Source organism: Copidosoma floridanum, unplaced genomic scaffold (assembly GCF_036245765.1).
Source record: "Copidosoma floridanum isolate Cflo_tuat_1 unplaced genomic scaffold, Cflo_Japanese_pri ptg000013l, whole genome shotgun sequence".
In the NCBI taxonomy this organism is placed as follows: Eukaryota; Metazoa; Arthropoda; class Insecta; order Hymenoptera; family Encyrtidae; genus Copidosoma; species Copidosoma floridanum.
The window spans coordinates 8,409,030-8,425,593 of NW_028321890.1; the positions used below are offsets into that span (position 1 = coordinate 8,409,030).

At 32.6% G+C, this 16,564-nt stretch overlaps 1 protein-coding gene across 1 annotated transcript in view; it reads right to left on the reverse strand.

Annotated features, from left to right (window-relative positions):
- The window catches only part of kl-3 (dynein heavy chain 8, axonemal kl-3), a 1,186,420-nt gene that overhangs the window by 624,325 nt on the left and 545,531 nt on the right, over window positions 1–16,564 (reverse strand). The window contains exon 39 of the mRNA XM_089590651.1: window positions 7,908–8,226. Within this exon, the coding sequence (XP_089446777.1) occupies window positions 7,908–8,226 (319 nt within the window). The remainder of the gene's footprint in view (window positions 1–7,907; window positions 8,227–16,564) is intronic.

The window sequence follows — 16,564 nt, forward strand, 5'->3', positions numbered from 1 at the left end:
CTGGTAAATACCTTCTCTGTAGATATTCCGTTGTTATGAACCATTGAGGAGGCTATTGTAGCTGCCCGAACTCAGGGTTGTTTTCCTTGGCTATCTGTTGTGATATGATCTGCTGTAGTGGCAGAACTAGATCAATTGGAAGAATGGCTATGAAACCCTAAATTGCTAGAGCAGATTATGCTCTGGCTAAATGTCTCCTAATATTTTATTGGAGACATTAGCGTTCAGAACGTCTTTGTATTCGTGGCACTTGTTAATCATGGTGGATCAGAGTTGAGTTAAATGTAAGTCGCTCGTCCATTCGAGAACAGTGTCATCAGTAGTCAAGATACGCAGCTGCACGACTTCCAGCACTCGGTTTCATGCATGGTTGGTTAGCGACTGTATATGGTTTGTTGCTTGGTCACATCATAATCCCATTCATTTAATTGAGTTGTAGGTTGCTTTGATATAATTTTGACACTGACTAGCAGATGCAACTAATCTAAAGCGCAAAACTAGCGTATTTTTACAGAATTTCAAACTTATTTACTGCTTTTGTTATTAATTTTTTCATGATAAAAACTACACGTAAACCATCTAGAAAGTGTCATGAATTGGTATGCGAAATTTCTGCAAAATTGGTTGAGTAGTTCTCACGGTTAGTGAATACAGCGGTCTTAACGAATTTGCTTTATATATAAGTCAGATATGTGTTCGTATAATTTTTAACTACAATATTCATTATCTTTTATTAGAATATCTATTGTTTTATTATTTTTGCATTGCAAATAAAAAGCTTAAATTTACAACCTAAAAGAAGAAAAAGTTGTGGTTCTTTCATAACTTACTCGATTACTTAATATAAAGCAAGTAAAAAAATTCAATAAAATTCATGTTTACATATTTAATGTACAATAGACGAAACAGTTCTCATTTGAGTTGCGTATCTTATTTCTTACATTAAGTTTTATGAGTTGAATAAGTAATAAGATAGTAGTACAACTATTTTGCCTGTACAAAATATATAATAATACCGTTTCTTAGTCCTATTTGCATAGTGAATGAAATATATTTGCACTAAAACATATGTCACATTAAGTAATGAGTATCTCAGGATTTTAAAAATATAACTAGTTGAAAATAAAAAGGCAGTTTTTGTTTTGCAATATTCAAAATAACTTTTTTCTTATAATTGTTTCTACTACAACATGCTTTGAAAGTTTTTTTGATGCAGCCTTTTATTTCTTCTTAATCACTGACTATACTCTTTATGAAGACCATTTAACATCAGCATAGTAAAGAATGTATTCGTTTCAATGTGACTTAAATTTAATTATTTGTTATCCATTTCTGACGTTATCTAAAGAAGAACATTCATCAAATCTATTTTATTAAACTGTATAGTATTTAGATTATGACCTAATATTTTGTTTATCTAGGATTAAATTGAAGTTTTTTCCTACTTAGTAGGTAAAGGATAAATAGTGTTCTAAGTGGCAGCCAACTCAAATGATGAGCGAGCGGAAATAAGCGAAGAGTAGCAGTCCCAGCATGGGATTAATAGTCAGTAGTTTGGTTCATACCCTAGGCCTATCACTTGCTTTGTGATTGCCAAAGTCAATTAGACTTTATTTTAAGGAATAACACTCTTCCTTCGTATATTCTGTACAATGGATACGTACTGTGACTATTTTATTATAAGTAAATTAAAAAAATCGTGAAATTTGATTTCAAATTTATGTTTATGTTTTTTTTTACTTTTAGTATTATGAAAGGAATGTTGTAGATGTCTTTTAGACTCGAACCCTAGGTTTTGTCTTTTTTTCTCGTTCCCCAACATGACAAAACTGATTTTAATTATAATTGTTTTTGATTATTTTGTATAATTTTATTTAAGTTACATTATTATATCATTAATTCAGAAAAAATGTCTGGAGGTGATGTAACTCAAAATATGAGGGGAACCTGGATTTAGGAAAAGGGGGGGCTACATTTGGTTAGAATATTTTGTGATGCGGTTTGATTAATATAGAACTATCAGGGTTTCTTTCTTATTTTTAGGGAGACTTATCGAATAGTTTGGAATTTAAATGGTAGCCAGGAAGGAGTGGTGACTGAACATTGTCTCACAACTGTCGTGAAATGTGTGTGTATGCGCACGTCTGTGTGAGTACAAGTGCTAAACAAAGGTCACTTATTAACATATTTTGTTTATTTAGGGGGTTAGTATAAGTACAAAAAAAGTTGTACAGTAGTCTACATAGTTTTTCCGTGTGATTAGCACACATATATGCAAAACGCATGTTTTGCTGCATAAGTCACTTTTAGTTCACGCCCGCACACGCATACACACACACACACCTACAAAAGTCGAAGTAATGAAATATAGCCTTAGTCAAAGCAGAGCTTCTGTTTCTGTAGCTCATTTTATTTCTACGTAACAGTCTCTACAGAATTATACTCCTGCATACCAAGCGTAAGATCTGATGGTTAAAGTGTTTGTATATTTTAGCTTTATTATAATTAACTTAGTATGGAAACGTATAACTAAACTATCTTCACTTGCATAAAAACTTGAGGACTTAACTTAGGAGCATTTTACTATTTTTAAAACAAAGTTTCTTAGTTAATAAGTAAGGCTATGGTTTGAGTAACGACATTGTCAATCTTGCATTAGAGTTTAAAAAAAAACTAAAAATAAAAATTAAAACGAAATGGTACTAAAAATACAATAAACAAATAGCATATATTTCTATAGCTTAGTGTAAATAAAATAATAATAATTGTTTCGTAAAATTACTCAAGTGTATCAGTACTCTAAAAAACTATTTTTCTAATTATAAACTTAGAATTTAAGAAAAAAGAACAAAGACACTTCAAAATTCTTTTAAAGGTGTGTTTAATACAGTATTTAAAAATACGCATAATATATAAAATCTTACTGCAATTACCTTATGAAGAAAATAGATTTGGTTAAATTACGTACTACTTAATAAATATTACATTCTGTGTTTTACTGTATAGGTTAAAAGATACTGAAATGAGTTGAGAGGTTTTGAACTACTTTGATTGCTGATTATTTATATCATATAAGTAAAAGTTGTGTTTCAGAATTATAACCCTACAATTACATGTATGTATATAACTTGTGCCTTATGTTCAATAAAAATTGTCCATGTACGAACAAAGCGTCAACAGCTACGAAACATAATACATGTACTGTTAGCATACTTTTTTAACTGCCTTACATTGCACTATTATCATACAGCTACTAAAAATTTTAGCAGTGGTAGTGGAGTAAGGAGGGATCTTAAGTATTGTACGTAAGGGGCGCATGGGAGGCGTTGATTTTTTCGAGAATAAGAGACGTAGTCACTTTTTTATATTAAAGGTAATGAACTACCGTATTATACATAAACTTGAATATAGACAAAAAGTCTCTACATTTAACACTAAAACACTTTCTTAAGTCCAATGATAATAATTAAGGGCACTCTAGCATGGGTAACAATAAATAATCTATCTGGCTTGACTTTAGTTATACGAAGCATTCTCTTGGCTCTCGATTACCGGGAGAAAAGTGAGTTATGGCACATTTGGTCGTCAATTGCTTTTTAATAATACTAAAAGACCTTAATTATAAACACCATCAGTAAGCATGCAGACCTACTTACAATAATTCAAATTTAGAGCACAAAAAGTCTGAAAACGATCGGTTAAGTAAAAGAAAATTTACACGCACATAAAGTCAGAGACGCCAAGGCTTTTAGCTTTTTAACAAATAGCTGTAGTTTACAAGTTCAAATGCATAAAAGAAGGGCTTAACATAGTAGATGTTTATAGTAGTAGAAAATGCTGGTAGTTCTAATTAACTTATATTTTTGTCTGATAGTCAGAGATCATTGATAAGCCTTCAAGCTTCTGCAGAGATTAAACAGCTCTGTAGCCTAAAGTAATAGTAAAAGTGCTTGGTATTGTAAAGAGCCAGCTTTACGAGATTGAGTAGCTGTTTATCTCCAATGCTTATAGTATGGGTATTGCAAGGGGGCACTTCTATTACCTAGAATTTATAATACACGCTTTACATTTATATTTATATTTTTTTATTTATTATATTTTCTTATAACAAAAAATCCGTCTAATAGACAATTCAACAGTACACCTTTTTCTATATATACATATATTTCATTTTATAAAAAATTCCTATTTGAAAATTCAAATTTGAACGCCGCGCGCGGGGAATGTGCGTCTAGTACATTAAGAAAACGCTAGAGCGCGTTCACCCAAAGAAGGAAGAACCTGCTACTCAAAAGGAAATAACGTTAGCATAAAAGGCACCATTGTTCAATGAAAAGAGTTCCTCTTCCAGCGAGCCTGGGACGCGGTATATCCGTTGCTCACCCAGACCTGAAACTTTCCCGTGCACCGGTACAATACCGCGACGAGCACGAAGGGAGAGAAAGAGACGAAATACGAAGGCTGGTAGCTGAAAAGTAAGTGTGTACACTACCAGCAAGGTAACACTTCCACTAACTGGTACCTACTTGGAATTTCGGTGCTGGACCGCTTTAAGCGTGGAGACGACGCATCCCCAAGTAGTCGAGGCACTAGGGTTAGCGACCACGTTCTTAGGCGAAGTTCCTGGGTTGACGACTTAAGCAGTGCTCAAGACACCCAAGGGCCCTGAGAACGACCTAACCTTACGTGACTTGGTCGGATAGGTACCTAACACTAACTTTCCGCGGTTGTAATAAAAATTCGCATTAGTCTAACCTAACGTGTTCAAGCAGAGATACTAAGGAGGGAAAATTCAAATTGTCATTTTTGTAAAATTTTCTATTAAAAAGGCGGATAAATTTTAAGTGAATTGTCGAGTACATTATATATTGTTTTTTATGATTAACGTAAAAAATTGCGATCACTCAAATAAAATTAATACATGTAAAAATTTAAGATATAATTTCCTTAGAATCATATGATTGAATAAATATAAGATAATTAAAAATAAATTTATTGTACTTATTTAAGCAAACCTTCCCCTCCACATAAGATTGCGAGTTCCTTTTTATAGTTTAAGATAAAAACTAGAAAAATAGCTGTTAAGATTTGAAATCGTTTAATAAACTGAAAATATTATCTGGACCCCAAAAAGGGACAGGAATAAAATAAAAAAGTTATTAGATTAGAAAAATATTGAATAAGTTGAAAAAGATTTTAAATTATTAAATTAATTAAATTAAGGAAATATTCAAGAGAACTCAATAAAGTAATAATCAATAAACAATTGCTGTATATGGTGCAGGAATTAATTGATTATTCAACAGATAAATTTTGAAACTTGATAATAAATATTTTTAAGTATTGTATATAATCGGCAATTTGAGCAATTTCGCTCTTTTACACAGGGCCACGAACCTGCCCTCCGACAAATAAACACAATCATTGTTTGTATGTTGGTTCCTAATCTTAGAGTTTCCTCGGTACAGATAATATTCTTAGCCGATTGTTACCACCACAAATTAACCGGGGTTATACTCGAAGAAAGGGAAGTCGTAGTATGGATCCATTGATAATTGCTCCACAAAAAAAATCGAAAGTCTTAGTGCAGAGACCTGACATACTCTCCTATTTGTAATCGACCATGCTGAATTCGAATCCGAGGTCAATTTTACTCTATCACGTCGGGATTTCTCATAACCTCAAAATTTAAGCCCAAAAACCCCATAACACATAAACCATTTAATGCCCGAGTATCTTAACCCAAGTAACACTATAACCTTATAATTTGATCATCCCTAAACTCCATTAACCCCAAAACCCTAAAACCCAATGACGCCATAATCTCTAAACCAGATGAGTAACAGAGAGTGTGGTTTGGCGATATGATAGTTTGAAACTTTATTTTCTCTTCTAGAAAGTGCATAAGCCTCTTTTTCACTAGTTTTTAGGGTTTTAAGGTTGTAAGGTTGTAGGGTAACAGAGATACTGGGTTATATAGGATTATATACAGCAAGTTAATACAGCAAAATTTGAGTTTAATTTTAAGACGTGTAATTGAATAGAAGACTATATTGAAAGCCGTGTGAGATACAGTGGTCTGTTTACTTCTGATAACGAGATGTGAAAAAGGAGAAAGAAATAATGAGCAACAACGGAGAACAAATAATGGACTAAGTAGAAATATACCAAGTGTTTAATTATTCACTTAAAGGTACACCGATAAAATGAACAAGAGACTTTACATCTATATGAGTCTACTTTTGCACTGCTAGGGAGTTGCGCGCGTCGCACTCCTTAGCAGTGCAAAGAGAACGATAAAAGAAATGCGTGGCATACCACACACGCACACGCACATGCATGCATGTACACAAAAGAGGCCTGTCACTGTCCAGACTGACTGAATAAAAAACTGAGAAATGCAAGACATCTCTAACAACTTCTTCAACAATTAACACATTTAACTTGAGATTTCGTTTTACATAGTGAGGTTTTATTAAGACAAGGACAAAACCATACGTAGCATTATTATTAGAGTTATTAGCGATGTGTCTAAATCCTCAACAATTATAGCATAAGCAATGTATAAAAAATAATGTCTAATGGTTGTACTGTCATATTTTTATACTTATTAACAACGAAAGCAACATTTTGGCCATTTTTAAAACGTCCCTGCCCTCGTCGGATAAAAAAACTCTGACTCTCACAAAAAAAATATGAAATTACAACAATATTAAGCGTTGGTAGAACACGCAAATACTCTACCAAAGACTAGAAGAACATGAAACCAGAAATTCTTGGATATAACAGCAGTGATAAAGTAGAAGTGTTTTCACCAGTCCCCCTGAGGTCAGAACCACAAGATGAGCATGGTGCTAGTCTTCCTTGATTCAAACCAAATACTTTAGTGAAAATTACTCCAGTCAAAAGTATAACCAATATAAGACAACACAAAAAAAACATGGTATCGACGCCTTGGACGAAAATCAGCTCAGTTCAGGTTCTCCCTTTTCAAATAACATTAAAAAATCTGAACTGGGCTGATTTTTGTCTGAGGCGTCGGTATAAGCATGACTCATTAGCTACACGACAAAGACAGTCTCTGGTTTTTCAGCAGATAATCATTGCAGTTATGCGCATGCCTTGTGCCTACATGCGTATTTTTATCAACAGCATTTGCATTCAGTAATCATATTCATCCGTGTATGTGGTAGTGAGCTGGTAGCAGAAAAAGGAAGCACAGTGGAGTTTAAAGAAGAGCCATATGAGGTAGTTTATCCACGCATGTTCATTGTGTAGGTACACGTTTGTCTTAGCACCGCATAGAGAAAGTTGCAGGGAGGAGACATAATTTGTTCTGATATCTATGAGACTCTTAATAATAACTGCACGTATTGAAAGAATTTGTGACTCATAAAAATTTTGTGTTACAATTGATATACTGGATTAAATGTTTCACAGTTTTGTATCTAGAAAGTGTTGTATATACTGTTCATTCACCTTGTACAATAAAATGTGTTAATACATTGTGATTTTACATGAATTTTTCAATGTAATGAAATATAATAGTTAGTTTTCAGCAGGATTTGAAAAATTTATGCTTTATGAGATTTGATCCGAAAAACCGTTAATCTAAAGGACAGCTGTGTTAAAAATTAAACTTATCAAAGTGTCGAATTAAGACAAGTATAAGCTGCTACAGATTTTTCTGAAATAAAAGTCCTACTACTTATTACTCCCTTAACGTATGGATATTGGCATGATACTTACTTTCTAAAATGTATTTTACCATTAAAAAAATTGTCACACGTACACATTTTTAATTATCAAAAGTAATATAAGAAATTTTTTTTTTCAATACAATTATTATGTATGTTAATATTATTCGTTACTTATCATTTATATTGCAATCTCAAATTCAAACTTACTGGTGAAAAACATAGAGCGATGTGTAAATTATTTCTTGCCCTAGAGATAAAGAAATCATATAGATTATCTTGTGTAGGCGCTCGTTTAGAATCCTCCTTTTTCATTAGAGAAACAATATTAGCCAGTATTTCGTCCAGCTCGTCCTTTAGAAAAAGATTGGCAACCTCACCAACACTAAGAATATTGTTAATAAATTCTAAAAAGCTATCATCTTTGATCTCATTATCGCTGAATATGAATGTAAGTCCTTTATTTCCAGTTCCAGCATCTCGGTAAATTTGACGAAGATCTTCTATCAGATTTTGAACATTGTAGCTCCTACAGTGACGAAGAAATAATAGATTACATTAAATATCAGTAAAATCTAAATAGTTATTTGTTCTATTGCTACTGACACAGCTTTAATTTTTTAAATATTTTATTTGCTTTTATATTGGTTTTCTCAGTACTTGAAATTTTTTATGTTGCTAGTGCAAACATAGTTAACATCATGTGCAGCAAATATCAACTATTGACTTTAATAACGGATACAATGGCTTTACTCCCACTATCAACTATTACATAAACGAATTAGCAAAGAATCTTATAGCCTCAATGGTCATAGCCATGACCTTTACGAGGTATACCAAAAAAATTATAACTTTAAGAAAAACTTAGTTAGTATTCTACAACTTTTAAAAGACAACACTTATAATTAAAGATAAAAAAAGGTTAATAACAACGCCATAATGGTCTTAAAGATAAGGATATGACTAGCATCATAACGCTCGTTTTTCAACAAAACAAACATACTTTATGTATGTGCATATTATGCTTCTAATAGTAACTTGATCTTATTATAGCCTAAAGATTCATTTGAAACTTTTATACTTAGTAAACTGGTATGTTTATCATAAACTTTTAAGACCTAGGCACTTTTTTCTACTCTAATTATGTAATCAACACCTTTTTTGTTCTATGTATAATACTAGTTTTCATAGTTCCTGTAATCCTTACCATACATCAAATCACATGTGAGCTTTTCACAAACATCAAGTTGATTAACATATTTTTCTTGACATATTTTATTCCTGTATTACTAGTTACAAGAGAAAATTGAAAAAGTCATCCTAATTTTAAATGTTTTCTAGAACTCTGATTTGGAAAGCATTACTTATTTTCCTATTGACACGAAGTAACCAAGAAGAATTTTTGTACAACGAGACAGACAACGAAAACTGTCAACAGAAGTTAAAACTTTGAAACGATCTGTAAAAACTCACGTATTGATTTCTGGAAGTTACTTGAACATTTTCTAAAATTGCTCCAATTGCAAAATATTGTTTGGCCCTTATTTCAGAAGAATAAGTTCAATAAGTAGAAATAACAGTGCATTTATAGTGAGGATGCTGCTAGGGAAATTCAAACTATAACCATGACTCTTCTGATTAGCATACGAGCAACAGGAGCATACTGCCTTTGTTTACTACAGACAGCGCTACCATACACTCGCACTGATCGTATTAAAAATGTGTTCCAGTAACGTTGTCCAACAACTTACCAACAACTTTATAGAATCTTAGCATATCTTATGTCATATTTAGGCTATTAGAGAGCGTGAGGGGCTGTATATATTTCAGTATTGCTCTAAGGAATAGTAATCTGTAACTTTTATAATATACGCTGTACCACATGCTGACGGTACGTTACTATTTCTTATGTATTCGAACGTGACGTCATGTTGTGATATGGTGTTGTTTAAAAAGTAAAATTTACGGAGTACAGCTCTGACAACTTACCTACCACTTTACAAGGCTTCCAATACCGTATGCTATGTTTAAGTTGTGAGTAAGTTGTTGCAAAACGATACTTAAGTACAGCCATGCAGGGTCCTGATCCTGTTAACTAATCGTACACATATGTATTACACTGTACGCGTTACGCTTTATAGGGCTGACAAAGCTCTTTAATGTGCTAGAGAAGGCCTGTGTTTACTATTTCCCAAACTAGCAAAACGTTTTAAACAGTAAACGGACATCTACTAAAGTGACAGATATGCTTCAAGAACTCATAATGTGTGTCGATGCCAAATTTTGTCTTAAGTTAGTCACACAGAATTGTATCGCTTGAGAGTCACTGTTGAGTGAACACACTTCTGCGTCAGTGCAACCGCCAACCAGTGACAGTAACACTCAACCTCACTACTCCTGCTCACGTAGAACCACTGGTGTCCGCTGGTACACGCTAACATATGCTGAAGGCTCATATAATACAGTGTGTGCGGGTGAGTGTGTGTGTAAGTGCCTTCGCACTTCGGACTCAAGAGTAGATGTAGATATAGCGTCATAGCTGGCTATTCATGCACGTTAGTAGTAGATATAGCATATACGAACATTCTCTAGCTGACCCAAGGCCCTGAGGTTGTGCTATAGCATATACTGATATATCCAAAAGACAGCCAGCAAGCCTGAGCATACGCTAGCACATTAAAGTATAATACAATGTAGATATATATTTTAGCAGTAAAAATACTAAGAATAATAATAATGAAAATAATAATATTAATAATGATAATAATCATCATGATCATCTAGTAAAAGTGAAAGTTAATAATGATAACAGTTGTTATGGGGTTCGTGGGAGGGAATATGTTACCAGGAACTGGACGTGACCTCATGCCCTGCCAAGTTATATTTCGATCGGGCGGCTAGGCCCAAAAACCCTCATCGACACTCCTCGTTAAATTCGCGGATCAATTTATCTGCTTTCTCGCCTCTATCCCTGTATCATTACACTCAAGCATCTCGGAATTGCGTCGTCGATGCCACAGAGTCGGTACACCTAGAACAAGAGGCCATACTGGAAATCTAATAATATGCACTGGTACGGGACAATGGATTCTCAGGTTGGATATGATACACACATATAGGAGCTAAATAATTTAGTACATGAGCACTTGCAATTTAAATAGAAAATAGAAAATACATTATAAAAAAGAAATTACAAATAGTTGTCTAAATCTACGTGGGTGTGTAAATATTATAACGGGAGCTCACTTGAGCAATAACAAGTTGAGACTGATGTCTCTCTCGCACAAGTTACTCTCTATGCGATGGGCAGACCTCGCGAGTTGAAGGAACCAAAAGCGCGCAAAAACACCCACCTCGACTTACTTGCTTTTTGCAGCGATCTCCAGCGTAATGGGCCAATGGATTCCTTGATCCTACAAGAGGATCTGGTGGGCATCCCACCAGCCAAGCTCCTTGGACTCGACCTGGTATTTGCCACCTGAGTCTACCAGGTACTTGGGTGACGTCGACCTTGAGTCTTCCTCTCTCTCTCGTTCGGCTACCCTTCTCGTACACCTAATCTCTTTTGTTCGCGCACACAAACTTCACGTTCCGCTCCACCTCGCAACGGTTCCCAAGCTAGTCTAACTCTTTTCTCTCTTCTCCGTCACTTTGTTCCTCTTCTCCCGTCTCCCCTCCCTGCACCCGCGAACCCCTCGCGGCTGCACCGTAACATATTATATAATTATCACTACGCCTATAATACTATTATCAACATTTACCAAAATAATAACGATAGCAATCATAAAAGTTTTAAAAATAACAACAATAGTTAAAATTAGAATATTAATGACAAAAAAAAAAAATTAATAATAGCAGTAGTAATAATGAAAAATTTTGAAGGTGTTATTAATAATTTGTCTTTACATTTTTGTTTGCTACCATGCCCAAGCTTGTGCCAACATGGGCAAGCATTATAAATTTAATTATTATGAATATAATTATTACTGTTATTAATATAATGATAATTGTTGTTATTATAAGTTTCATCATTATAATTATTATTATTATTATTATTACTATTGTGAAAGTAAATAACATTATTTATAGTATTTGTGCTTACAAACTGGATTGAGCTAGGATCTGCTAGCGTAAGCTTGGGCATACTAGCTTTCGCTTAGGTATGCTAGTATTTGCTAGTGTATGCTGGGGAATCCTAGCTCTTGCCCGGGTATGCCAGTATATGCTAGCACAAGCTTAGGAATGCTAGTAAACTGTTATAATAGAACTGATTATTATTAATACTCTAATAGTTTTTTACTAATTCAATTGTTACTGCTACAATTCTAAACGTTAATAACACAAGAAAATGTGGTACTTTTTTAGAGACACATGACTTCGTCTAAGTTTTAAACCGCTGATTCCGAATTTAAAGTCAAAACAGCACCTTCCTTGATAAGTTTTGGAGATAACCTCAAAAAACGTAATTTTTGAGTATGTGATAAATATACGTGGTTTTTATTTGGATTTTGCATTGCTGAATTAAAAAATAAGGTTACATTCTCAGGAATACTGATAACTTAGCAATATAACTTTTAAAAAAAGGTATCAACTCTTGTTTGTAATTGTTTAATCACCGTACACTCGTAGATTTTGAGGCGTGAAACCTGAAATTTTTACACCCAAAAAAAAGTATACTTATTTGGACATATGTTTTTTTATATATTTAGAGCTACTAAATCTTAATATTTTGGAAATTACATCATTTTTTATGATTATTAGTAGATATAACCTTAAAAAATCTTACTTTTAAGTGCTTGAGCTCCTTATTTCACAACATGATTTTAAAATGTTTTTAAAGGCACTGGACTGAGAAAAGTGCCAGGTTAAATTGTTTTCATTCTGAACTTTTCATATTGCCTAGAAACGGTTGAACAACATTTTCATTACAAAAATCAAATATTTCTTCCTTTAATTTTGCATCATACACTTAAGAAAACTAAGACGCTATATATTCAAAACGTTGTCCCTCTTTATCTAAGGCTTTCACGAATTGTTTCATTAAATCTAGCTTGATACGAAAAAGTGGAAGGAAAACTTTTGATAGCTTAATGAATGAGTCATTAATATCGTTTTCAGATCCTGGTTCCAGTCACAATCTTTTTGGCCAAATTTTTTTTTTACTTTAATGATAAGCACGGTCTCAGCTACCCCATAAGCACAAAAAACATGGGAACTTCGTATTTCCTGATTGCTGCCATAAAAGTATTGTAAGAACATTGAAATCTCCACAAATAAGCAGTTTATGTTGTTCGTTTTTTATTTTTTTTAGGACAGTTTCCATATTTTTGTGATCTTTAAGTTTGTTGAATGAGCTATTGGGACTGATACTTAAACGTTCGTGTTGTGCAATAGAACCGCTTCCAGGCTACGCTTAGAAGAATCTATGAGCAACCTCCATTCATAAGTTATGTAAATTTCTGATTTAAACTCATCCATCAGATCATTTAAATTCGTGCAAAAAACTAATGACAGTTCTCGATCAAGATGGAAGTATTTTCAAAAATATTCTTCTCTGTTCCTATAAAAACTGTACTTAATTCCTTATGATAAATTGTCTTTTTTTCAAACTTGCAGCAAGGTATTCAGCACCATCCTTAGGTAATCCCAAGTCTCGAATCAAGTCATTCCATTCATCTAGAGTCCACGTCTCCGAACGTTTCGTTTTTTTGTTGTATGAAGTGTATCATCAGTTTCTTTAAATTTAGTACTGGACTCTTCACTATCACTAGGACCTTTTGTTTTCTCTGGCATGGTTTTCATTTTTTCAGAACTAGAACGAGAGGGACCAGCCTTTTCTAAAATCTGAACATCTTTTTTTACGTATGGTATTTTTTTTCAACTTAACGTTTCCAGGTTCCACGCCTCAAAATCTACAAGTATACAGTACTCAAACAAGTACAAACAAGAGTTGATACTTTTTTTTAAAGGTTATGTTGCTAAGTTATCAGTATTTCTGAAAATGTGACTTTATTTTTTAGTTTAGCAGTGCAAAATTCAAATAAAAAGCACGTATTTCCATCATGTACTTAAAAATTAAATTTTTTAAGGTTATCTCAAAAAGTGATCAACGAAGGTGCTGTTTTGACTTTAAATTCGAAATTAGTGGCTCAAATCCATAGGAAGACATGTAACTCTTAAAAAGTCCTGCGACTTTTTTTTTGTAGGGCTGTGTAATATAACGATTTGATTGTTTTTATTTTTTTTTTGTGATTATTGTTACTATTGAAGCTTTTATTGTTGCTATTATTATTATTGTCATAAGTTTAGTTAATGGTGTTAGAGCCGTATTAATTATTATTTATTATTATCACTTTTATTTTTTATCATTATTTCTTTATCATCAATGTTATTGTCATCACTTAAAATTTAGTTATCATTATTTTTAAAAATTATTATTATTATTATTTTTATTATTTTTATAATTATCGTTATTACTGTTACTTTTGTTATTATTATTATGCTGTATTTACTACCAACGTATATTACTAGCCAGCAACGACGCTATATCTATATCTACTCTAGAGTGCCACGCACCAAGGCACACATTCACACATTCACGCACAGACGCACACACACACTGTTTCGTATAAATACTAGCATATGCCAGCGTTCGCCAGTGATGCTAGATTATGCCAATGTCTGCGAGCAGAAGCCAGTGGTTGCACGTGTGCAGGAGTCGTGGGGTTAAGTGTCACTGTCACTGGTTGGTGGTTACGCTGACGCAGGAGTGCGTGCAGTCAACAGAGAAGCCACATGTTTTACAGGCTTACAATTCTTTGTCATCAACTAAAGACAAAATTTGGCATTGGTATTTCTACTACAAGCACTCCAAGAACTTGTGTCACTTCAGTAAAAGACTGTGGACTATGCAATGTGACTATTTCAGTCGTCACTTTTACTGGCATATTATATTTTTGTTCATTTCAAGATGGAAATTTATGTGATACTTTTGTGCTGATTTTAGCAAAGAAAATGTTAAATGTTATTTTGCATAGAAAGAAATTTTTTTAATATTAGAATTTTCTGTGAGTTTTGACTAAGAAATAAATTTTCTTGTAATCATTATGTAAAAAAATTTTTTTCCCATACTGTATTTTGAATACTTGGCTTATGTTTGGAATAATTTTGTGTAATGCACTATAAGGACTTCTATATTTCAAAGGAAATACGTAAGGTTATTTCTAATAGAATAAGGGTCTTTTACAGTGAATTCGTAATTTACGCAAGCTTTGACCCGGTGATTTATTAATTATCATTAAAAAAGCTCGAATCGACGAAAATGGTTTTGTACATAATATAATTGGTAAAGATAAATTATTACCAGTATTTAAATAAGTTCTTGGCTTAAAAACTTTACTGCGTAACTTTTCTCTAGTTATCATTTATGCTTTAATGTTATATCTAACCTACTTAACTATGTGAAATCTAATGCCATTGCACAAGCCATCCACTGTTCGAAAGTTACTTAATCATATTATAACCATTGTATCGACTTTAAAATTTAGAGTACGTGGTTGTAAACCTTTATGTGTAAAGTTAAGCGCTTCTAATAAAACACTTATATGTTTATTAATATATGTGCGATCTGCACATGTATACGTTGCGTCATCCATACTGTAATTTCTATATTCTATTTTTTAAATCAAACTTAAAATTTTTTGTCTAAAATGTATAATCATTCATCGTAAAATGTTAAAATGATATGATAACATTATTATTTTCATTATCTTGACGAGTATAGAACATTCCTTATACTTTAAGATAACTTTCAATTTAATAACTAAAAGCAACCATGTGAAGCCCTTATTGCTACGATTATCTTAAAGTTCATGATGCAAGCAAAAAAAATACAAAATAATGAATTCACTGAACTGATAGGAACGAAATGTACAAACAAAAGAAACAAAGTAAACGAACGAAAAAATGAACGATGATACTTGAATTTAACTAATAATTATGTAAATTCTTATGACGTAAAACAGGTGAGTCTTACTTTGAAATTAAGTGCTTATACATCAAATTTTTCTTTAAGATGTTTAAAATTAAAATTTAGTTATTAACTCTGATTGTTCAATTATGACGTTAAATTTAGTTAAGGATATGGCACGTAGAAATAACGTTCCGCTGATTTCTTGGGCATAAATAGTTGTGCAGTAACGTTATCTAGAGAAACTGGAGATTTAGGAATATATTAGTGACAGACAAAGATTTTAAATAAAATCGTACCTCACAAGACTCCTTACGGACACTATTAAATCTTTGTTTCAGGAATATCTCTTTTTTATCTTTTTTTTTTACTTTTATAGATGTATATAAATTTATAAAGTATAAGTAAAATTGAATTTATCATACAAAAAGTCGTTCAGTGTATACATTTATTTCAATATGTGAAATCACACAATTTTTATTTTGTGATAAAGCAGACTGCAGGGGGATCAAAACCTAAAGCTTTGGTCCCCAGCGTACTTCGTGCACCAAGCCTCACAACAACTTTACAAGAAGTTACATTTTTTATTAAGTCTTTTAATAAAAAAATCTTGTATAATGTTCCTTATATTGGCCACAGCTTTATATGATAAGGTATAGGAGAGTAAAAAATAGTAAGATACTCTCAATGTAAGAAAATAGTTAATAATTATTTTTTTATAAAGGTATTTCTACAAAACAAGAAAAATTCAATGTTCAGTCTTTCTAATATATGAAGCAAAGTCACTTAACCTGTTGTAATGGCTAACCACGACAACTACTGAACCGATTTTGCTGAAACTTGGCATACTGATTCTTGATAATTCCGGGATGGTTTTAGTTTTATTTGTATCTGAAAA